At 39.4% G+C, this 26,119-nt stretch overlaps 2 protein-coding genes across 3 annotated transcripts in view; one reads left to right on the top strand and one right to left on the bottom strand.

The window, feature by feature from the left end:
• The window catches only part of LOC126483896 (lysosomal thioesterase PPT2 homolog), a 28,922-nt gene extending 13,241 nt beyond the window's left edge, over nucleotides 1-15,681 (top strand). Inside the window, exons 2-5 of the mRNA XM_050107163.1 lie at nucleotides 5,688-5,829; nucleotides 5,938-6,045; nucleotides 15,048-15,321; nucleotides 15,405-15,681. Of these exons, the coding sequence (XP_049963120.1) occupies nucleotides 5,688-5,829; nucleotides 5,938-6,045; nucleotides 15,048-15,321; nucleotides 15,405-15,603 (723 nt within the window). The 3' untranslated portion in view covers nucleotides 15,604-15,681. The remainder of the gene's footprint in view (nucleotides 1-5,687; nucleotides 5,830-5,937; nucleotides 6,046-15,047; nucleotides 15,322-15,404) is intronic.
• LOC126483895 (vacuolar protein sorting-associated protein 52 homolog) overlaps nucleotides 15,640-26,119 on the bottom strand; it is a 134,791-nt gene continuing 124,311 nt past the window's right edge. The window contains exon 12 of one of the 2 annotated variants that reach the window (XM_050107162.1): nucleotides 15,640-15,928. In XM_050107162.1, the coding sequence (XP_049963119.1) occupies nucleotides 15,681-15,928 (248 nt within the window). In that variant the 3' untranslated portion in view covers nucleotides 15,640-15,680. The remainder of the gene's footprint in view (nucleotides 15,929-26,119) is intronic. The other variant, XM_050107161.1, reaches the window with a different exon arrangement.

Genomic DNA, 26,119 nt, shown 5'->3' with positions numbered 1-26,119 from the left:
GATCATTACACATTCAGAATCTGTAATAACCTGACTAGGTTCTACAGAGTTCCTTACATCAATAAACTGGACCAGATCTGTCTTTGGCAAGACTTCCTTGTTGATAGAAGTCAACACATCATTCTTAAAGCAGGGAATGTCCTGTGACTTTTGTCAATCTCTTTGTACCTCCAGGGACCTATACTAAACTGCTGCCAGAAGGATCTATTAATGAACAAATCCAAAAACTCAACAAAATCCAACTAAAAGAAAAATAATCAGTCATATAATCTCTGCAGAATCTCAGAGTATCTTGATGCTATTCCACTGTTGTGCAACTTAGGTGATTTTCTGTTCTGTGGTTACTCATGAATGCTAGTTTACCATTCATGCAGTGACTGAAAGAAGAAATCGTATTATGATCTTTCACAGGGAAACAATTTTGGAAAACTAAATTAAGTATTTTTGCCATCTCCCTTTATTTTTCTGTTTTGGTGCCAGTATGTCAGTGAGCAACTGAATTGATGATTTCAATCTGTCTATTGATTTTACATCAAGACCAAATGTTTTTAGGATTGTTTATCAGGTCAGCTGCCAAGTTTTACTTTCAAATTCATTGACTGCTTCTCGCATTGCTCTCCTCACCTCTGTATTTATGTTGTTCAGCTTTTGTTTGTCAACAAGGATTTTTATTTTGCTAGAATGTGTAACAAAGCTATCTTTGCTTTTTGTAGCAACTTTTTAACAGGCCATAACATGACAGCAGGTCTTTCCTGCCCCTCACAGCCTTGCTTGTCCCATAAACCTACAAGTTTAAGTTGTATTGTACAGTGTGTTTGTATGTTCTCTGTTTGTGCTCCATGTCTTCATCCCAAGAGCTGAATGTTTGATGTTAACATCTCAGATACGCTTGTCACTCTCGCTAAGCAAAAAAATATTTTCCTACGCTTCTTACCATCCCATGTAACAATCTGTAATCATGTACGCTTCAATTACTTTATGGTCGCAGATTCCCTCCAATATGTTAACTGTTTTGAAAATTTGGGTCTGTTAGTTACTAGGAGGTCAGTTCTCTAACTGCTCAAATTATTTTTAAGGGGAAGAATGTTCAAGGACAGTCTTCCACAAATTCCTGTCGCTAGTACTAGTTTTATTTGCATGACACTCCAAATCTATTGCTGAAAAATAGGAGGAGACTTCATTATAATAGAATGATAAGGAAAATTATTGACAACACACTGCGAGTTTTCTCTGCTGCTACAAATCTTGAGAGAGGGGGTCTGTAAAGGCATTCAGTTACCATGTTTGTCTCGCCTTTAATGTTCACCCAGATATAATGTATTGATAATTTGTAATAACTTCTTTATATATTTTTCAGTTCTTTGCGGCAATAAATCTGCTGCTTCTATTAGAATCTAGTGTATCCTGGGAATATACCATTCCAATCTGGTTTTAGAATTTCACTACTTTCTGTTGTTAATACTGTGTAGACATTTTTACACTTGATAAACAAGATTAATTCTAGGGTCTTACTATGGATGCATAACTGTTATTACTAATTATAGGAAGGATAGATCATATTTGTGACAAATGTTCCGAGTTGAATAATGAAATTTTTACAGGTTCACATCACTGTCATTTGCATGCATACCATTGCAAGTTCTTATGCAATACTGGAAGATCTATCATAAAAATGCAACTTTACTTTCAAACAAATTTCTAGTGCATGGCAGAAATTCTATTTATTTGGTTCAGTTATCAAATAGTTTTATAAGCATGCACACCACTAATTACTAAATGAAGTATAGATTATTCAGACTGTTGATAGCAAATATCAATAGAGAATAGATGTACAGAACAATAGTAGCTAATATATTTAGCATTTCTCACTAACTGCAATCAAACATTCACTTCTTAGTGGGTGCTTACACAATAACGTATATAGCTTTAATAAAGTAACTTTGTGGTTAAGAGTATATGTAATGACTTACTGAACAGTGCAACCATTAAGTCATCAATATTCACATGAACAAGACTGGAACTTTCAGAGCTATGGAGAGTGTACAGGTGCTCGCTCTCTCTCTCTCTCTCTCTCTCTCTCTCTCTCTCTCTCTCTCTCTCTCTCTCCCCCCCCCCCCCCCTCGTATGACCCCAGCTGATAACGTGAGGGAGAGACAACAGGTGCAACGGTGGGATGATAACGTGAGGGAGAGACAACAGGTGCACCGGTGGGATCACTTACTTTAACTGCAGGCAGGAGGGAAGGGGGATGAGTAATGCATGATGGTGTTGATGAGTGGATTGGGAAGGGGAGCTAGAACAGAGGAAGAGGGAGACAGTGGAGGAGAGCGTGTGAGTGCAGTATGAATGGAGTTAGGGTCATGGGGTAGGAGTAGTGCTGCAGGTGGGTGTAGAGTAGAGGTTAGTGGTGATTGAATCCAGAAGTGTTACAACACCTCCCATCTGCATAATTCCAAGAACCTGGTGTTTAGGGGAATGATCCAGACCATGTGGGTTGTGAAGCAGCCATTGAAATCAAACGTGCGTGCTCAACAATGTGTTCTGTTGCTTAGTGGTCAACTCTGCTGTTGGCCAGTTTGGCGATGATCATTCATTCAAGTGGACAGTTGGTTGATTGTTATGCCCACATAAAATGATTTGCAGAAATTAAAGCAGAGCTGTTATATGACATGAGTTTTCACAGGTGGTTCTCTGATAGAATAGGGTAAGTCCTTGATGGTACTGGAATAAGATGTACTTTGTGAGTGTCTTGAATAGATCTTGCACCAGGGTTTTCCACTGGGCTATGATCAATGTACCAGACAGATGGGAATAGGTGTGGTGTAATGATGGACATGAATATTGCATAGATTCAAGTTTTTGTCATCATACCTGGAAATCAGGAACATTCTACTCACAATCCTTTGCACACGTCCCAAAATAGCTTTCGGCCACCCACCCAATCCATGCAGTACCTTAGTTCGTCCTCATGCAATACCTATTCTCATCCTTTTGGTGGAATATCACTTTAGGATGTGTGGTAAGGATTTTGGGTAGTGTGATCCATATTTCTGGGCACAACGATAAGAATTTGAAGCCCTGGTCAAGAATATAGTTCAATTGTTCCAGTCCAAGGTGATATTGAGCATTAGTCCTGCACACCAATGTAGTTAGGTACAATTCCACCAAAACATTCTTGGCTCTTGTTGACTAACACTTCCACTGAGTTGGTCATAACCTAAGTGCCGTATCAAAGAATAAACCACTTCTTTCTTCAAATCTCAACAATCTCCAGCCCACTACCACATGGATCCTCTTTATAAACCAACACCCCCTCATACCCATAGCCCCACCTCTATCAACCATTACCTCTCCTGACATCCTCCAAATCCACCATTTATTCCTTGTACATCTACCTAACTACATTCTGACACATAAGTACTACTCCTTTGAGGAGAAAATATACAAAAAAAAAAAAAAAAAAATCCATGATACAGACATTTGCACCCCATTTGCCTAGCTATTTATATTTCATCTAGGGGAAACCTTCCTAGCCATCCACAATCCATGCCCCTTGTCTAGTTCACATTCATTGATGATATCTTCATGCTCTGAAACCAGGACCAAGATGCTCTGTCTTCATTCCTCCACACACTAAACGTATTCTCTCCCATCTGCTTCACCTTGTCCTCCTCAGCTACCACCTCAGCTGCCACCTTCTGTTGTCCTATACTGATCTTTCTGATGCTCCATCCAAAATCATTCTCCGTACTGAGCTTACTAACCATCAAGAGTAACCTCATTTTTATAGCTGCAACCCTTTCCACAGCAAAACAGCTCTTCCTTATAGTTTGGTCAGCCATGGACGGCACATATGCAGTTATGAGCAATCCTGCACCCAGTATACTAAAGATCTTACTAAGGCCTTCAATTACTGTCAGACCACTGCCAAACATAGTCCATAAATAGATTTCTAATACCGTGGTCCTGATCTTCAAACTACCCACAGAAACAAGCTGCAAAGAAGCACCCCCTTAGTACCAAGTATCACACTGGCCTGGAACAACTGAATCATATCCTTCACCAGGGCTTCAAATTTTTGTCATCATATCTGGAAATCAGGAACATTCTACTCACAATCCTTTGCACTCGTCCCATTCGGCCACTCACCCAATCCATGCATTATCTTAGTTCATCCTCATGCCATACCTGCTCTCATCCCTTTTCCATTCTCCTATGGAAGACCAAGATGCAAGAAATGTCTGGTACACCCATACAGCACATGCTACACCAGTCCTACCAAGAGTTCATTCTATCCCATCCTACCAGAGACAGGACCACATGTGAAAGCAGTCATGTCTTGTACCAACTCTGCCATAATTTCTGTATGACACTTTATGTGTATGGCATGACCGCCAACTGCTGTCCATCCAAATGATGACCACATCCAAATGATGACCACATCCAAATGGTGGCCAGCAGCTGATTTGACCACCCAATAGCAGAACACACCACTGAACACAACAGCATAAATTTCAATGGCTGCTTTGTGTCCCTTGTCATCTGGATCCTTTCCCTCAAAACATGTTTCAATTCCATAGTAGTCCTGGCATCAGTCTCCACTAACCCTGCCTCACACACACCTCTGACCCTTCCCCTAACTTCACTTATCCTGCTCTCTCAACCTATTCTCCACACTCCCCCTCTTCTCCTGATTATCTCCCCTCCCATTCCACTCCTCTGTGCCATTGTGTTTTATGCACAATTCCACCTCCTTGCTTCTAAAATGAGCTCACTGGTGCCAAATTCCTGTCTCTCCTTCCCAGCTGTCAGAAACCCGTCCCCAGCACCACTCCCACTCCCCATCAACTTTTACTTCCCTCACTTACTTCACCCAACAAAATCAGTCACTCTGTCAAGCTACAGTTCCAGCACAGTGTAGTTAGCTGTCCAACAGCTAAAAAAGTTCCAATCTTTTTAAGTGCTTGCCGATGACCCAACACCTCCAGTATTCAGTGAGTTGTTACCTCTACTCCTTAAATTAATGTTCCACCAAATACTTTCTTTACCATGTTCCATGTTACCATAACTTCATGATTGGCAGACTGCAGTGGGAGTGACAGATGGAGGGAGCAACATTACTGGCAATCATCTAGCAACACTTAACAAGGCTCTGCATGTACAAAATAGGGAACACCTCAAGCGTGTGACACTTAAAAAAAAAAAAAAAAAAAAATCAAGACTGGCTAGCTGCTGGAATGTTTTGCTAAACACTCCGAAAATTTTTTCTCTCTCTCTCTCTCTCTCACGCACACACACACACACACACACACACACACACACACACACACACACACACACACACGTGCGCGAGATAGCGCGCATGCAAAATTGTTTGCATACAGACTTGTGTGGGAAGTGGGCCTTATCAAAGAGAGATGATATGTAACTAGAAACAGTTCATTTTGGTTCTTAGCAGCAAGCTAGTTTACGTACATAATTTGTTGCTCTTTTAGGTTTGTGGTGATTTTCGTTAATGTGACAGCTAAAGAAACTAATGGCTCTGTTGACTGTTCTGTTTGAAAGTGCAATCTGATGTATATTCTGTTATGTAAATGACAGTAAGACTACTGTATGTTGATGTATAGTTAGGATGTACAAAAGTATAGTAGGACTGCTTTTTACATATTGCTTTTTCTCCCTTTAAGGCTCACCCTGGAACAGAGATAACAATCATTAACAAATATGCTGCCTGGGAAAGTTTGGCTCCAATGTGGCACCAAGTTGTTGATGTAGGAAGAGAAATAATGAAGATATCAGCAGCTCACCCAGATGGCATTAATCTTATCGGTAGTTGACCACTGTTGTACGTTGAGTTGTCTGAGAATTATAATTGCCATATGGTGATTCAATGATAATTGTTATGCTGTGGCTAAGTGTGTGTTTTTGTATTTTCAGGTTACTCCCAGGGTGGATTAATAGCTAGAGCAATTTTGCAGCAGTTTCCAAATCATAATGTGAAAACATTTATATCTCTCAGTTCCCCACAGGCAGGGCAGTATGGCAGTAAGTAAGGACATTGTTTTATGCTTGGCACACTCAGAAGTAGTACATGTTTAAAGAATGAGATGATATGGGCAGCAATTGCAGTAACTTATTTGTTAGGATCATGCAACTCTGCAGTCATCTATTCTTTACAGATAAAGCTTTCAGACATACTTAAATGCAGTAACTTATTTGTTAGGGTCATACAACTTGGCATTCATCCATTCTTTATAGATATAGCTCTGAGAAATACTTGCACAGAAAGGATATGTTACAGATATTTACAGTATGTGTTACTATTCTCGATTATGCCACAGAATCTTTTCTACACATTGAAACAGAATGTAAGATAATGATTGGTTTGTATATCTACAAATACAGAAAATTCCCTTTGATATTTTAGTCCAGATTTATTTATTTCATTATCAGAATGACAATGCAGAACATTAAAACCATGATAATCATTTTATAATTGAACAGATAAAAAACTACGCACCACACAGTGGTAGAAGAAAACATACGTAAAAGTTAGGGAAATGTGAAAGCTTTCAGATATAGTGGCTCCTTCTTCTGGCAGAGATGTTGATGGGGAAAGAAGAGTGGGGTAGAAAAAGGACTGTCAAAGTTTAGGAAATGGGCAGAGTTATGAGAAAGTCACCCAGCACCCCGGGTCAGGTGCGACTTACTAGAAGTGATAAGAAGGAAATACTGGTTTCTGGGGACTGTGCCATGAGATTTGAAAACCTGAGAGATACGGTAATAAGCAAGACAGAGATTACTGAAAAACATTGTCCAAGAGTTAATAAGAGCAGAAAGTTAAGTGCATTATACATAGTAGACAGGTGAAGTGAGGGAGGGGAAAAGAGAATAGGCCAGAAAATATAATATGTAGGAAAGTAAAAGGGAGCAAATAAAAGGAACAGACACTTAAAAGAAATGCTGGGTCGTGAAAACAAACGACATGTTGTAATGCTAGTTCCCACCTGCGGAGTTCTAAGGTACTGGGGGAAGAACACATACAGCACGTGTGGTGAAACAGGTTCGGAGGTCATGACTGTCATGTTATAGAGTATGCTTTATGACTGGATAATGTGTGTTGTGGGTATACAGCCTCTGACTATCCCTAGTCATAATTACTGATAACTTTATGGTGTCATACCAATGTAGAAGGCCAAACAGTATTTACATAACAGCTGGTATATGATGTGTCATTTCACAGGTGGCTCTCCCTTGGATAGTATATGTTTTGCCAGTTACAGCACTAGTATAGGTGGTGGTAGGAGGGAGCATAGGGAAAGACTTAGAATAAGGACAGACACAGTGTTAGTAGCCACATGGTATGGAAGTTGGTGCAGAAGGAGCATAGGGTCTGACCAGGATATTTCAGAAATTTGTGTGTGTGTGTGGGGGGGGGGGGGGGGGGGGGCAAAAAGCTTTTCTCTTGTGGTGGGCAAAATGTCGGATGGAATGGGTGTCAAGGGGTCAAGGGAAAGACCTTAAGAAGTCATAGACATGTCAAAGAACCTGATTGATACATTTAAAGACCTGGACAGGTGTACTCCTAAGTTGTTTTTTGGAGGGATCAGCAGAACTAGATTGGCTGTGAAGGCTGATGGCCCATGAAATTTGCTTTTGAAGTAGGCAGTTGAGGTAATTAATGTTCACCGAAGAAGGCTGAGATGAGAATGGTGGTGCATTACCGTAAATATTCTGAATTTGAACAGAAAGCTTGCCTGGAATGCCAGAGGAAAGATTTGACTTTGGAAGAACTGCAACTGTCAAAATGTACGTACAATTGTTTGTTAGTAGATTTAATGTGAACAGAAGTGTGTAGCAGACCCTTAGTGAGGGGGAGGTCAACATAAAAAAAAAAATTAAAAAAAAAATGGCACGAGATTCAGAATAGGATCATGTGAAATTGAAATGTGAGACTGTACATAGAAATTCCAAAAACATTTTAACAGGTTAGTCCCACCATGAGCCCATATGGCAAAAATGTCATCAGTGTACTTAAACCAAACCAGGGCTGAAGATTTATGGATCCCATGAAAGCCCCCTCCAAGCGACCCATGAAAATGTTGGCATAGGAAGGAGCCATCCTGGTTCCTGTGTCCATGTCCCTGATCTGTTTGTTTGTCTGGTCCTCAAAGGTAAAGTCGATTAAAATGAGCAGGAAGGACATCGTAGGTTTGGGCCCAGGTGGGTGATGGTTGAGATAATATTCAGCAGCAGACAGACCATGTATGTTGGGAATGTTGGTATCGAGAGAGGTGGCATCAATGGCGACAAGCAAGATGTATGGTGGGAGTATGATGGGTACAGATTCAGATGATCTAAGAAATCATAGATGAAAGAAAATTATATAGTGGAAGATACCTGGTGACATTGGAAGATTTCTGATAGATTATTTAATAATAAGACAGAGATTTAGAAACTAAGTATTAAATTGTAAGAAATTTCCAGGGGCAGATGTGGACTCTGACACAATTTTTTGGTTACGAACTGTAGATTAAAACTGAAGAAACTGCAAAAAGGTAATAATTTAAGGAGATGGGGCCTGGATAAACTGAAAGAACCAAAGGTTAGAGTGTTTCAGAGAGAGCATTAGGGAACAATTGACAAGAACAGGGGAAAGAAATAAGGCAGAAGAAGAATAGGCAGCTTTGAGAGATGAAATAGTGAAGGCAGCATAGGATCAAGTTGTTAAAAAGGCAAAGGCTGGTAGAAATCCTTGGGTAACAGAAGAGAGATTGAATTTAATTGATGAAAGGAGAAATATAAAAATGCAGTAAATGAAGCTGGTGAAAAGGAATACAAAAGTATCAAAAATGAGATCAACAGGAAGTGCAAAATGGCTAAGCAGGGTTGGCTAGAGGCCAAATGCAAGGGTGTAGAGGCATATATCACAAGGGGTACGATAGATACTGCCTACAGGAAAATTAAAGATACCTTTGGATAAAAAATAACCACCTGTATGAATATCAAGAGCTCTGATGGAAAACCAGTCCTAAGCAATGAAGGGAAAGCAGAAAGGTGGAAGGTGTATATAGAGGGTCTATACACAGGCGATATACTGAAGGGCAATATTATGGAAATGGAAGAGGACATAGATGAAATGGGAGATGTGATAATCCGTGAAGAATTTGACAGAGGACTGAAAGACCCAAGTCGAAACAATGCCCTGGGACTAAACAACATTCCTTTAGAACTACTGATAGCCTTGGGAGTGATGACAAAACTCTTTGATCTGGTAAGCAAGATGTATGAGACAGGTGAAATACACTCAGACTTCAAGAAGAATGAGGCAATACTGACCCCACACCTTCTCATAGAAGATAAGAAGTCTTTTGTAGACTTAGAGAAAGCTTTTGACGATGTTGACTGGAATATTCCCTTTCAAATTCTGAAGGTGGCAGGGGTAAAATACAGGGAGTGGAAGGCTGTTTACAATTTGTACAGAAACCAGATGACAGTTATAAGAGTCGAGGGGCATGAAAGGGAAGCAGTGGTTGGAAAGGGAGTGAGACAGGGTTGTAGCCTCTCCCCGACATTATTCAATCTGTATATTGAGCAAACAGTAAAGGAAACAAAAGAAAAATTCAGGTTAGGAATTAAAGTCCATGGAGAAGAAATGAAAACTTGGAGGTTTGCCGACAGCCAACTGAACTGAATGGGTAGTGTCTTGAAAGGAGGATATAAGATGAACATCAACAAAAGCAAAATGAGGATAATGGAATGTAGTCAAATTAAATTGCATGATGCTGAGGGAATTAGATTAGGAAATGAAACACTTAAAGTAGTAGATGAGTTTTGCTATTTGGGGAGCAAAGTAACTGATTATGGTCGAAGGAGAGAGGATATAAAATGTAAAGTGGCTAAGGCAAGGAAAGCATTTCTGCAGAAGAGAAATTTGTTAACATTGAGTATAGATTTAAGTGTCAGGAAGTCGTTTCTGAAAGTATTTGTATGGAGTGTAGCCATGTATGGAAGTGAAACATGGACGATAAATAGTTTAGACAAGAAGAGAATAGAAGCTTTCAAAATGTGGTGCTACAGAAGAATGATGAAGATTAGATGGGTAGATCACATAACTAATGAGGAGGTGTTAAATAGGATTGAGGAGAAGAGAAGTTTGTGGCACAACTTGACTAGAAGGAGGGATCGGTTGGTAGGACATGTTCTGAGGCATCAAGGAATCATGAATTTAGTATTGGAGAGCAGTGTGGAGGGTAAAAAATCATAGAGGGAGACCAAGAGATGACTACACTAAGCAGATTCAGAATGATGTAGGTTGCAGTAGTGGGTTGACTTTGTGCCAGTCAACAGAAATTCTTTGTATGGCATCTAGAATTGTCAAGTACTTCCAGAACACCACCAAATCATCAAATCATCCTCATCAACTAGCATTCTCGGTAGACCAGGCTGGTAGTGCCATTTTATTGTCACAATTATGCCTTGGCCCATTGACTATATAATGGCAGTCATGTTATGAGATAAAAACTTAGTTATGATGAGACCATTATCAGATATGAGAATCCTTTCATCATGATCTGAAGGGGCATTATTGAGCAATAGAAAAGCCTTCTGTGGCAATTCTCTCTCTTCTCGAACTTGCCAAACTTGTGGCGCAAAGTGTGTGTGGAACCATTTAGTTTTTCAAAATTTCACTATTCATCCACACTTCTTTCTGGCTGTATAACGCACAGGGAGATTCTTAGTTGTGATATCCTTGAATGCTTGAGGTGTTTTTGATTTTCTGATCACTAGTAGTTTCACTTTGTGGTTCCCACAAGTATTAGCGGTGCACAGAATTGTAGTGCATTCTTTAGATGGCATATATCCAGGAGCATGAACTTCACTCTTAAATGCAGAGGTTCTGGTCGGTAGACATTTCCAATACAGACCACTTTCGTCTGCGTCATAAATTTTCTTCTTCCACAAATTTCTGGAACTTGTCACAGAAGGAATCGGCTGCTGCAACATTCGAACTAAGCTGCTCCCCTTGTTCAGTAGGTTCATGAATCCTGTGCATTGTCTGAATCTTGTTAGCCATCCAGATGAGGAATTAAATTCTTCCTCTAACCCTAGAGCTTCACCAAAAACTTTAGGTTTATGGCACACAATGCGTCTGAAACAATTACATTTTTTTTTGGCTAAATCATTGCAAAAGAGCAACATCTAGCTCATAAAATGTACAGCTCTTCGAGCTTTTTCATGCAAATGGTCCAGAACCAGAAACGCATTTCCTGACGAAATGTTTTATTTTCTGCATATTCTTTTTAATGGCCCAAACAGTCTGCATTCCAATACCGTAATTAGCACTTAGTTTTGCATCAGTTTCCCACTTCTTGAGTCTTTAAATTTATTTCAATTTTTGTTTTAAAGTCAACACGTCTTTCTTTCAATTCTCTGTCATCTCTTTTACAAATTTCTTTTAACTTGCTTTGTTGATGCTTACACACAGATTAACACAAGAGAACTGAGTCATTTTTGATGTACATTGGACAGACTGGATGATGACAATGGAAATGGTACTCTGCTGTCACATGAAAGTCATTTAAACAATGGAAATGGCATTTATTGTCCTGTGGTGGGTTGTTTATTGCTGTTTGCTAGAAAAATATTGCGCTCACAAATAATCTGCAAACTGGATAATCTGTACACAAATAATTGGGAGTACACTGTACTGTTGTTGGCCTAGTACCACAGCAGTAGAACCCTTGTCCACTGGGAGGATAATGATATAGCCATAAGTTCTTAGGATATGAAAATCATAGAGTTCTGCAGAGGACAGATTAGGGTCATGTTGTAGGGAACTACCCCAGTTTCTCAGAACTATGCAGGTGGAAAATGTCATTACAACATGTCTTGGGTTCTCAGCACCCACATGGCTGAAACTTACACTAATTTCTTCAGTCTCGACAAATCTTTTCAGTCACTATTCCCTTTACTTGCTCCCTTTTAATTTTGCGTAGCTCTTATTTTCTGACCAGTCTCTCCCCAGTTCCTAAACCTTGCCAATCCTTTTCCTTCATCCCCTGTCCTTCTCCTTCATCTCTTCTGCCAGAAGAAGGAACTACTGGCTCTGAAAGGTTGCACATTTCCATAATTTTTATATGCATTTTCTCCTGCCTCTGACTGGTGAGTAGATTTTTATCCATACAGTTCTATTACATTTTCAAAAATTAATTATTTCAGTGGTGAATAACCATTTTGTCACATATCAAACAATGGAAAATCTTGTTATGGAATGGAATCTTGTATGGAATAATAATAATATGAATCAAGGTAGACTGCTACTCACCACAGAGAAGTAGGGTTGAGGAACACACAGGTATCAGAGTTAGAAACACACACACACACACACACACACACACACACACACACACACACACACACACACACACAGGCTACAATTATTTGTCCTCGGATTATTAAGTTACTCTTGCGCATATTAGTTTGCATTTGAATCTCACTAGACCTAATGTTCCTGTTCGTTATGGTAAATACACCTTGTCAGCTATCTTTCTGACATATGTTCCATGAGCTGTTGATAATTTCCCTACTCGGATCTCAAAAACAGATACTTAAAATATAGCAATTAACTGCCAAAGCAGAATTTGCTACAGAATCTCAGACCATGCCTATCTCCTAGAAAGCAGTCAGCCATGCGTCATAACTGGCACTGAAAGATGGTTGAAACAAGAAGTATACAGTCTGTTCTAGTAATTGTTTCACCGGATGTTGATTTGTGTACTGAGCATCTAATAGCTTTGCCTGTCGTAAAAAAAGCCCATGTTAAGTCCCCACTTACTCTGCCAAATTAATAGCCGATTCTGGTGTGTAGTGCACACCTCATCTATTCATAGTGACTTTGCCAATCTCCATCTCACACTGCAGGTTCAAGAATCTGCATCGAACCTCGTAACAGAACCAACAAAGTCTTATATACACCCTCCATTTGTCTGCCCAGCCATCTTTACCACTTCTACCAATCTCCAGAAACAACCAAGAACACTCTCAGATCATCTACCTGATGTGACATTTCCTCCTGGGATACATATCAAGTGCACATTTAAATCATTCCCTTCACATGATGCTAATACCCCACGAGGTGCAATTATGTGCCTAATATTGGAAATTGCCTACAACTACCAACCCCTTATTACCTTTATGCAGCTGTCCAGACTTCAGAAGAGAGATCACTGTTCAAGGAGGAGAGGGAAGGCTTGCTCATTCTGGTTCATTATCAGTGGATGCAATACCTTAGACCTATTCTGAAGTATGGGACCACCCTTTCACTCATTTATCACATACAGCTTTCCACACGAGACAGATCTTAATTTTGAGATGACCTACTAGTCACCTGAATCTGGCTGACAATTGTCAATGCAGCTGCTAGCTGTTTGTGAATAGCAGCCAGAAGACAAAAAATAAGAAGAGCTTACAACCAAACAGAAGCACATAAAAAACTAAATTAAGCACTATGCACAAACTTTAAGTTGCAGCTGCTGCAAGTGCCACTGATATTTCAGGATCAGGAGCACTAGAGGGTGGCAGCAGGAAATAAGTTATTTTTCTTCTAATAGTCAGAGACAGTTTTATGCAAACTTAGCTGGAGAGTTCTTACTTGCCGTGAGTTTAATATTCCTTCTCTGTCTGAGAGTATCAATTGAGGACACACAAAATTGTTGATAAGTTTTGGATTGAAAATAGATGCAAATATTTCCATTAAAAAGATGTTTCTATGACTTTAAAGGATTAGGAGATTGTTCTCAAGTTTCAGCTGCATCAAATGGTTAGATTTCCATGAGCTTTTGACTAAGGACTTCCTGGCCGTAGCCAAGTGGTTATGATTGTTGTGTCTTAATTTAGGTATACCACCAGCTGTGATGTCATTTGTGCTTAGTCAGTTGCCAGATAAGACACTTTTTTTGTCACACACACATCTGCCTTAACTGATTCAGCTCCTCAGTGGGATACAAGTGATTAAACATCACTATGGCTTGATCCAAAACTCATATCACTGAATTAAACACACACACAGCAGTTACATGTAGTTGGTCCTCTGTAAAAAAAACAACTACCCAACATTTTATGTTAGATTTTAGACAGCTATAAGTAATTTGTTGTCCAATTACAAAGGTAAAGCACTTTTGCAAAATTGATTTTTGAATGTTTATAGACTTCTCTTGTGAAATGACCCCCTCATCCGCATCTTCATTACCTCCTAAGCTAACTGGTGGGAGCTAACTGCAAATGACTGTCCCCGTCCCCCTCCAGCTAGCTTCTGATCTGCTCATCTTCTGTGATTGTACTGGATATAACCGGAAGGAGCACACTAGTCAAAGTCCAATATACTTACCAGTAAATTAGATGCTGCCTTGCACTAGTATTAGCATTCTTCTTCTGCTCTATAATGTGTCATCTGGCAGGCAATAATATAATGGCACTTTAGGAGGGTCACCAGATGCCAAAATTGCAAATATGCAAGGTTATTTCTCTGTTCATCATCAGTGTCTGTCTGCTTGTTTACAGCAGTTTAATGACAGTTATTACTGCAATTTTTAACACCTATTTCACTTGGTTAATGTATCCCTCAAGGGTCTTGTCCATAATAGGATCTTCTGAATGTATGAACCAATTAGAGATCTGACAAGAATCCAAGTTACTATACAAGGAAAGTTTACGCCACTTTAAGGAAATATAAGGGCACTCAACTTTAAAAAGGCTGGCATTTTATCTTGGGATCAGTGTGTTCCCATCTTTAAAAATTTGTGATTAGAAAATGTCAGATGGACAGCATGAGAAACCACTTGCTACAAAACGAAAATATGCTTCTGGAGTAAGTATTTTTCATTTCATGTAACGATTAAATCCACAATGGGTGGTCTGTAAAAATTAAAACACCTCTGTATTGAATAGCTATATTCTCTTCTTATAAGCAGTTTGTCCCAATGGTGCCTTTGAAACATTTCTGTGTATCTTGCTTTATTTAATTTTAAATGATAATTTTCTTACAGCGCAGTTTCTTCATCTGTTCTTCCCGAACCTTGTGCGTGAGACAGCCTATGAACTCTTCTATTCATCACTGGGGCAGCACACCTCTGTTGGCAATTATTGGAATGATCCCTACCACAAGGAGCTATACTACAACTATAGCAAATTCTTGCCGTATATTAATAATGAGTTGGAATCACCATATAGCTCACAGTATAAGTATGGTCTCACAAAATTAGACAATCTTGTACTTATTGGTGGTCCTGATGATGGTGTCATTACACCTTGGGAGTCTAGGTTAGTAAATTAAACTGTCTCATCTTTTTACACAAAGAATGGAGGCTGTGGTATGTATACTAAATACATTTTTTCTGTTTCAGTCACTTTGGGTATTATGGTGAAAATGGAAGTGTGATAGATATGAGGAAACAACCTGCATATGTTAATGATACACTTGGTTTACAAACACTTGATTTAAAAGGAAAACTATTACTGATTAAAATTCATGGTGTTAGCCATCTTCAATGGCACAGGAATGCAACTGTTATTGATAAATTTTTGCTGCCGTTTTTAGACTGAAATGAGTTTTAGAATAATTGTTTTTCTTGAAATGAACATTTAATTCTAAATAAATAGTGATTTATTATACAAGGAATTCAAAAATTTGTTTTGTATTTTTTAATTTCAACCATAATGTGATGGATGTTAGTCAACTGAGAACGAGCGTTAGGTGTAAGAAGCTTGTGGAAACGATGGTAGTATTGTACTAGCTGTGTAAGTGCCAGCTGCAGCAATGAGGATCCTGTGACGAAGCTTGGGAAGGATGTCAACACTTCCTGGCTTAATTCCTCCAGTGACCGTTTCCAGTTGTTGGAAAATGATTGAACCAGGACGAGAGATTTACCTGAAAGAAATTGAAACATGTGAAACTTGAGTTTCTCCTGGCCTATAAAATGTCAAACAATTTCCAGGAAAGCAGCCAGGGCACATCTACAACAGGTGCACACCCCCATCATTTTCAAGGCACATATGCAATGAGAGAGCACAGTGCAAATTCTCATTTAAAATTAAACCTAAACCTTGGGACAGATGAAGACACACACACACACACACACACACACACACACACACACACACACACACACACACGCAGTAGACCACTAGCCCATCACATGACTGAATGTGACTGTCAGACATTGACAGTGAATATTAATACCAACAGGTTACCTGGTAGCATGAACACTGCCCTCCTGTTGCTTAACCTGGGAGAGAGCAAAATTCCAAACAGAATCCTTTTGTGTTTATATGATCAGTTGCTAATTTAGTCCCAACTATTTCCTTAATAACACTGTCGCAATAGCCCTGATTCAGCCCATGGACCATGTAATTTTAGAGTCAATTAAGCATCATTATCGACATTCCCTTCTTGTCTTCTTGCTGAATGAATGTGAAAACGACTCTACTGAGACCATGTTGAAGGTGTAAAAGCAATAAACTTACATCATGTTGTTTTCCAAGCAGCAGAAGCATGAAGAGTCGGAGGAAAGTGTGGCCAGTGGCCATCCATTAATGCAGATTTGCAATCACTAATGAGTGACAGTGTTGAGCCAGACAATTCAGAATAATTAATTGCTGACACCTTATACACTGATATGCTCCATAAGCTTCCAGAAGGAGGAGAAAGTGATGAAGATGATTTTGCTAAGTGGCAGAATCAGGAGAATGGTGAGATAAACCAAACTTTAAGAGAAGAAGACATAATCAAAAGCATGCAGGAAAGTAGTGATGAAGAAGACATAGAAGGAGAGAGCATGAAGATTTCCCACACTGCTGGTGCTGAAGCTGCAGACATCTTCCTGGAGTACTTTATGCAATGACTAGACGTGTGCGGTACTGATGTAATGCTTGTAAAGCTGTTGTATGATAAAGCATGCTGCTGTTGCGTATTATCATTGAGACAACAACAAAATTGGGACATCTTTCATAGTGAGTGATATCACTCTATATATGCACTCTCAAGGACCAAGTTTTCTATGAAAATGAACATATTTTTGGATTCGATAAAGTATGGTCGCTATGTGTTTAAAGTAAATTTAAGCCATTCTCAGTAATCTGCTGGATTAGTGAGAGTCTAATGTACCTTCTGAGACACTGATAATTAATATTCACTATAATTAACTTCTGACATTGGTCACCTTTGGTTGTGCTGTTGTTTATGGTATGTGTTTTGTCACTTTGCACATGTCCACATATCAAGGTTTTAAATTTTCTAGCACAGCACTCTTTTATTGCATTTGTGCCTTGAAAATGGTGGGGGTGTGTGTCTGCCAAAATATCATTGGTTATTGAAGATGGCACATGGCTGCATTCCCATAACTTATTTTAGAACTGGAACATAATTGTGAACATTAATGAACAAATTCTTATGTGTTAGGAATGTAAAAATAATGTTACTGTGTAGCGCATGAACATTCTTTGAATAGTGGATGAGAGAATTTAAAGAATACTGGAAACATTTTGTTCAAAATTCAGTCAATCCAACCTACGATACTTAATCACACTAACATCTGCAATTTCTCATTGCAATCAACCAAAACACAAGATACAGTTTTTCCCAAGAAAATATCATTTGGCTATACTGATAGGCATTTTGTTACACAGTGCATGAGTTAGTATTTGCCCATCATGAAAAGGCATAACAGGTGTATGCAACACACCAAACATACAGCTTTGCATTTTATGTAGAAAGGTGGAAGGGGCAGAAAGAAAAGTGAAGGGACTATTGATATCAGCTGCTTCGGGACTTTATGCAGAATCAGTGGCAGTGAGAGAAAACCTGGTATCTCCTGCTTACTAGGCAGTTGTGTAAACCACTGCACCACTCGAACACAGTGTTATCACAATTGCGCAGACTATCTTGGCACGGCCTCTCGATTGATCCATATTCCCACCTAGTGCCACTTATCCGCAGTCCCTGTCCGTATCCCCCACAGTTACTACTTTGAGATTCCCGCAGGAGGTTGGACAGAATTGTGCATCGGCACTGAAGGTAGTGGATTCCTTGCCCATCGAGGCAAATCAATTATCTGAATGTATGGTGTCTGTTCTTTTTGACATGTCAGAAGGAATAGATGCCAAGTATTCAAGTAACATAGATATGCATCTCAACATAAAGAGATCAAACAATGGAAAATCCAGGATGGAATGTGACCCCCCCCCCCCCCCAGTCTCTCCACTACCCTCTGTCTAACTTCCCGACTGCCCTACCCTCTCTCCACTTCGTCCTTGGGTGCTCTCCAGCAGCACTTCACTGTCCCCAACCCTGCTATCCCCCCCTGCCCCACTCCAGCCTCCTTCTTATCCCCACCCAGTTGCCACTCCCATCATCCACTGCTGCTGTTGCTCACAGTGTTTCAGCTGCCAGACACTGCAGGCGTGTGTGTGTGTGTGGATGTGTGGATGTGTAGTGGATTCCTTGCCCATCGAGGCAAATCAATTATCTGAATGTATGGTGTCTGTTCTTTTTGACATGTCAGAAGGAATAGATGCCAAGTATTCAAGTAACATAGATATGCATCTCAACATAAAGAGATCAAACAATGGAAAATCCAGGATGGAATGTGACCCCCCCCCCCCCCAGTCTCTCCACTACCCTCTGTCTAACTTCCCGACTGCCCTACCCTCTCTCCACTTCGTCCTTGGGTGCTCTCCAGCAGCACTTCACTGTCCCCAACCCTGCTATCCCCCCCTGCCCCACTCCAGCCTCCTTCTTATCCCCACCCAGTTGCCACTCCCATCATCCACTGCTGCTGTTGCTCACAGTGTTTCAGCTGCCAGACACTGCAGGCGTGTGTGTGTGTGTGTGTGTGTGTGTGTGTGTGTGTGTGTGTGTGTGTATGTGTGGGCGCGCGCGCGCGTGTGTGCGTGTGCGTGCGCATGCCTGTGCGCGTGCGTGCGTGCGTGTGCGTGCGCTCGGTTTTCGACAAAGGCCTTGTTGGCCGAAAGCTTATATTATGACAGTCTTTTCGTTGTTGATTTGGGTACCTGAGACTTGATTCATACAGAATGTATACATTGAAAGTATCTAATTTTTGGGTTCATATGGGAGAAGCTTAACAAAGAACAATGTGACAATAACATTTTACTTAATTAAGTAACTTTGAAAATAGGCATTAATAGTGTGACTTGCAACATTCTAAGAGGTAAACCCACAAATATTAATGCAGCAATTTTTTTAAAAAAACTGGACTCAGATGAGGCCAAGTTACAGCTAATATCAGGATTCATACACTGATACTACAGTCAAACCAAGTTTTGTTTTGAATGTCATCTTGTTCCTACTGTACTGGTTGGTTGATATGGGGGAAGGGACCAAACAGCGAGGTCATCAATCACATCGGATTGGGGAAGGATGGGGAAATAAGTCAGTGGTGCCCTTTCAAAGGAACCATCCCAGCATTTGCTTGAAGTAATTTAGGGAAATCATGGAAAACCTAAATCAGGAGGCTGGCTGCGGGTTTGAACTGCCATCCTCTTGAATGCGAGCCCATTGTGCTAACCGCTGCGCTACCTTGCTTAGTACTGCACTGCTGTGATTATAATACACATGTTGGAAGTGTTGTTTACAAAACAGATATTTCAGATGAACAAAATGAGTGATTATTTATAAGTTTTATTATATTAATAAAGACCACCAGACAAAGTAAATGCTCCTTAATCTTGTCTTTCTCTGCAGGCAGGCCACAGCAATGTTAAGACAGAAACTACTTTAAAATATATATATGGATATATGTTAAATATTTTCCTAGTGCTACTTTTGGCCTGATCTTGAAGTTATAACTTTAAACTGGTTGCAGTTATTAAGTAATTTAAGCAAATTAACAAGAATTTGTGACCCTAGCAGTCTCTGAAAATGGTTTCATTGTACAGGAGAGAGAATAAAGGGGTACAGGAAACTTATGCCTCTATCTGAAGATAGGCTTGGATCTCCTACTAGTTATGAATATATAAACAGAAACTGTTCATTCAATGTGCTTGTGTCTAGTTGCCATATTGTTATATTTCTACACTATTGTACAGTATATTATCACACAGATACACAAAGAGTCACTGTAATGTTTTATCCTCTCCCCATTTTTGTTACACTTTATCATCACAAAATAATTTTCTGTTAGTTTGTATGCATGTGTAGAATGTGGTATTGCTGAAACAGAAATCACAAACAAAATAATAGTAGCTGGTAAGAGTGAGAAAGTGTGAGGTCTTGGTTAGAGTCATAACCATTAGATAAATTTATGTCAGAAACTTTCATATTATGCTGCTTCACATTTTGGCTTGAACTATGTCATCTATTTTTTCATGAAAAGTTATGTGTAATAACAGCAGATTGAAACAAATATTGTATGCCCTGTTATACACAGACATATTTTGAAGTCTGTATATACCTGTGTGTGTGTGTGTGTGTGTGTGTGTGTGTGTGTGTGTGTGCGCGCGCGCGCGTTTTGGTGGACCAGTTTATATTTTATATTTACATAAAATGGTTCAAATGGCTCTGAGCACTATGGGACTTACTGAGGTCATCAGTCCCCTAGACTGAGAACTACTTAAAGCTAACTAACCTAAGTACATAACACACATCGATGCCCGAGGCAGGACTCGAACCTGCGACCATAGCAGCATCGTGGTTCTGGACTGAAGCATCTAGAACCGCTTGGCCACAACAGCTGGCTTTACATAGAAATTGTGTGAAACTACATCATCCTATGCAAAATAAGCCAGTACAACATGCAGAAAATTCCAGCTAGAAATTATCTACTGTAATGTACCATACAACAATGAAAACAATCAATCTACTCTCCAAGCGGTGGCAGAACACACACATAGAAGAAGGTTGTAATTAGGCAATCTTTTGGAGCACATGGCTCCTTCTTCAGGCAGAAGGGTTGAAGCGGAAGGAAGAGGGATCAAGGGAAAGGACTGGAGAGGTCTAGGAAAAAGGGCAGATTTCAGGAAAGACACCCAGAACCACGAGTCAGGGGAGAATCATCACATGGGATGAAAAGGAAAGTCTTTCCAGGAGGTTGTTTACACTAACTAAGATAAAGACAAACCATTAGAGCACTGCTGTGTCATTGAGGTGTTGTGAATAATACAATAAATGGTCTCTTTAACTAATACTGCTAAATAAATATAAAGACATAGAACATAAACACAAGTGATAAAACATATGCTAAGCTCAGAGAGTATAATACGGGTATAATATTGTGTTAAGACAGGAGAATTTTAATAGAACAGGTTTTGTCACCCTCACAGATTATGCAACCTCAGATATTATGCTGCAATAAAGTTGTTTTCGCAACTGAAAGAGTATTGTAAATCACACTGCTATATACACAGTGACAACACTGCATGTTTTCATATTATGAAAGTATAAATTCGAATACCACCAAACACAGGATGTTAGTCTCCAAAGCATTGAAACTGAAATTGTGATGTGCCGTTGTAGGCCAAACATAGATCATGTCACATGATCTCGCCAGCTAATGACAGCAGATATTCAGAGCGTAGGCCACATAATGTAGTCAGTCAATAGCAACATCACTGTTAAGCAGTGCAAACACAAACAGTAAAAGTTTATGTTTTAAATTAATATTCATAATCTACATATAATATACAGATAATATTGGTCTTTTTTTGCATGTGTTACACTTTACGATACATCACACAAATGTGCCAGTAAAATTTTAAATAAGGAATAAATGTCTGGTCTTCTGGGCTTGAAATTCTTTTAAGTGGCTGGTTCTCAAAGTGTTAAGTATTAAATGAGAGTAGAGCTCTCTATGACTTAAGAAGTTCATCCAACATTTTCACAGTAACATATTTCATCTTGTGTAAAAGGAAATTTATGTTGAAACTAATGCTACTCAAACCACCATTCATAAGTTTTTCCGCGACCTTTAGAAACAAGTTCATTTCAGCAGCTGCCAGAGAGCACCAGAAAGTAGGCGTTATTGCACATGTGCAGCTACAATGGCCTAGAAAGCCTGTGTGTTCGTACGAATTTACATTACATCACAAAAGAAACAGGCCATCAGAGGCTATTCCAAGAGCATCTGAAGTTGGTAAACCATACTAAAATGCATAATTCGGCTTAAAGTGCACATTCGTATGTCCAGATTCACAATGAAGTAGGCCCCAACCTGATATTACGTTTTTCAATGTGGTTTTCAGGATGTAAATTTTCTTGGAATACCTCTATTGTATTATCTCATGTTAGGTTCTTTATTATGGCATAATGCCATACATGTCAGAAGATGAAAATGTGCACTTGAAATTCAGTGAACAGTTGAAACTATCTAACAGTTTGGCCTGAAGCAGTTCATTTTAAATAAATTGACTGCCTCTGTGGAAAAGATTAACTCCAATTTCTTTAGCAAACTTACAAAAGTATCTTCATTATTCTGCAAGGTGCTTCATGCTTGACAGCCAAAAACTTGGAAATAAAGTAATATCAGAAAACAAACTAATAACAATTTTAGCCTTCCATAATTATGTGAAGGTATTTTAATCCGCTTGATAGCTCCCAGCCACAGAAATCTGTTTTATTTTCATTTGATGTGAGAGCTTGAAATGAAGAGCAAAATCGCTAGGAGCGACACTTCAAGTACCCAGAAGTGGGAGAAGGTACTGCTCATACCCGACTCAACTACGCATGCGTGTGAGCTCACTGGAAAGTGCTCAAATGAACCTAATGCAAACAGTTGTTACGTCACCCTCATCACAAGCAGTTTGTTGTTATGAAGTACTGCACAGTCTTCGTCCTAAAGCCTTTGACACATTTTGCTGTTGACAGCCATTAGAGTATCATTTCTTACCAGTCAAAATTACAAAAAGTTAACTAAAAACTAGAAGACTGAAAAATTACCGGCTTTTTGCTGGTTTCCTCCCAGATGAAAAAATTCCCAGATTTTTCCCGGGTGTCCTGGGGTGTATACAACCTTTGTGATGAAGGTAATAGGAGAAACAAAGATAGGGCAAAACTCTGACAGAAGTGACAATATGGCTTAATGTTTGTCCACTTTTTCTTTGCAGACGATGACAAAACATGTTATCTTTAATCTTCGTTGATCCATTATGGATCGTGGGACGACGGCTGGCATGAATTTCTTGATGCAATAATTTACCAACAGCCATATGTATTGTAGAAATTTATTTTATTTTATGAACTTCTATGTGCTACTAGTTTCGGCATTACATTGACGCCATCTTCAGGCCCCACTCGTGACACAGACTCAGTCTTTGTCGCCTGGCCACCAAGAGCTGTTGCAGGACGATTTGATTCACAGATCCAGTTATATGGCTCCTTCCGTGTATAGCGATTTTACGACTATGATGAGTGGGGCCTGAAGATGGCATCAATGTAATGCCGAAACTAGTAGCACATAAAAATTCACAAAATAAAATAAATTTCTACAATACATACGGCTTTTGGTAAATTATTGCATCAAGATGTTATTTTCAAGTTCAAAATCAGATTATCAAATGGCAAAATACTGACGACTGGTATTTTATGTGACTTTTCAAAAGCATTTGATTAGCAACAATGTTCTCTTAGATAAGCAAAATTCTACCTACATCTACATATATACTCTGCAAACCACCATGTGGTGCATGGTGGAGGGTACTTTGTACCACTACTAGTAATTTCCTTTCCTGTTCCACGTGCACATAAAGCAGAGAAAAATGAAATTATAAACAGCCGACCAGTTGCAATGGATAAAGAAACTGGTCAGCTGTTTATTATTTTATTACAAGGAACCATTGCTGCTGTGCAGCTATGTTTAAAATATCAGAGAAAAATGGTTGTCTAAATGCCTCTACATGATCCCTAATTTCTCTTATTTTGTCTGTGCTGTGCTTACACAAAATGTATGTTGGTAGCAGTAGAATCATTCTGCACACAGCTGCAATCCTGGTTCTCTAAATTTTCACAACTGTGGTTTGTGAAAAGAATGTTGTCTTCCCTCCAGAGATTCCCATTTGAGATCATGAAGCATCTCTGTAATACTAATGTGCTGACTGAACCTACCAATAACAAATCAAGCAGTACACCTATGCAGTTTTCCTTTTATCTGACCTGACCTCGTAGTATTTGAAATCAAATACTCGAGGTGTACTCAAGAATTGGTTGCACTACTGTTCTATGTGCTGTCTCCTTTATAGATGAGCTACACTTACTTAAAATTCTCCCAATAAACTGAACTTGACCATTTGACTTTGCAGTGTTATGTCTAGATATTTAATCCTTTGCACTCTGTAATACAGACACAGGGTGTCTCTGAGCTCTCTTATTTAAATCGCCAATGCCTGGGTGGCAAGTGCACCACAGAGAATTGCACGAATCTCTCTGTGGAAACAATGAGGCCACCAACCAACAATTATCGTACACACTAAAACAAAAAGTGCACTTTCATTAAAATATATTTACATTACAATACAAAGCTTTTCACTTTGTGATGTCTTTGAAACTCTTCAGGATGGACTGTTTCTATCAACATTTCACTCAAATTGTTTAGCAATGAGTCATCAAAATCATCATCACTAAAATTGTTGTCACCCTCACTTTTACTTACACATTCCTCTAAAAGCTCTACAATCTCCTCCTCAGAAAGAACTGTGCATGAAGAACTAGGCGTTTCTCACCTAACAACTTGAATGTTCTAATTACAACCTCTCTCTCGACACAACTACTATAGTTCGACACTGAGTTAATACAGGTTTCCCTCGATCATAGTACTATGCAGCATTGATGGCAAGTACAGTCAGATTCAAGAATGGAGAAAGTGGGAGCTACTAAAAATCATGTCAAAAGAGGCTCAACAGTGGAGTGGAAAACAAAATTTGCAATGTCTATCATCACTCACCTCTGGATGGGAAAAGATTAATCAACATGACTGTGTCAAGCAGCACACCACCAATACTGTATTTGAATATTATAGGGTTATTTTTCCTACTAATCTGCATTAAATTGCATTTTCTACATTTAGAGCTAGCTGCCATTCATGACACCAAACAGAGATTCTGACTAAGTCAAGCTGTACCCTTCTGCAGTCACTCAGTGACATTACTAGGGCAGCAGCAAATGGTCACAGACTGCTGCTCACCGACGGAGAGAGAGAGAGACTGTGCTGATATGTGGACAGAAGCTTTTCTGTTTCAAGAAAATTTGTTATTGTAGAGTATGTTCAACAATTGTGCAACATACCGATGTTGAGGATAAGCGTCTGTAATTTTCCGAGTCCATTCCTTCACTCTTCTTATGTAAAGGAGTCACCTGCAGTTTTTCCAGCGAACTGGGACTTTGCACTGGGCGAGAGATTCACGACAAATGCAAGCTAATTAAGGGGCCAATGCTGTACAGCACTCTCTGTAAAACAAAATTGGGATATCATCCAGACCCGTCAACTTCAATTCTTTGACTAGCACTTCTATGCCCAGGATGCCTATTACTATGTCCTCCATATGGGAGTCTGTGTAATGGTCAAACAACAGTATGTCTGTACTATACTCCTCTTTGAATGATTCTTAAACACTTTCCTTTTGCTATCTTCCATTGCCAAATCAAACAGGTCGACAAGTGACTGGATAGAAACCTTCAATCCGCTTAGTTTCTTATGGTTTGAACAGAAAGTGTAATAATCTTTGCTCCCTCAGCATTTTCTGAATTTTGCTATCAAGCCACTATGGGTCTTTTCTCTCCTTAATCCACATATTTGGCAAATACTTCTTCAGAGTTCAATTTTGAATCAGTTTAAAATTTTTCGCATAATTCCTTATGTCGAATACTACCAAAGAGCTTGCTGGTCACTGATTTTCATCTTGTCAAAGTAAAATGCTGTGAACTATTGCATTACTTTGCTCAGGGAGTGTACACAATGAAACATCACTTTCAGAATGGGGAATAATCACTATAAATGTGCCATAGAGGTCAATATCGGGTCTTGTCTTGTTCTGATATGTAAATGATCTCCCACCATATACGTCAAAAAAAAGTTTTGCATCACCTCGGTTCCTAGAGTTCCGGAACCTGTACAGA

Source organism: Schistocerca serialis, chromosome 6, assembly GCF_023864345.2.
Source record: "Schistocerca serialis cubense isolate TAMUIC-IGC-003099 chromosome 6, iqSchSeri2.2, whole genome shotgun sequence".
Classification (NCBI taxonomy): domain Eukaryota; kingdom Metazoa; phylum Arthropoda; class Insecta; order Orthoptera; family Acrididae; genus Schistocerca; species Schistocerca serialis.
The sequence above is the reverse complement of the archived record's forward strand: the minus strand, read 5'-3'. Positions and strand labels throughout refer to the sequence as shown.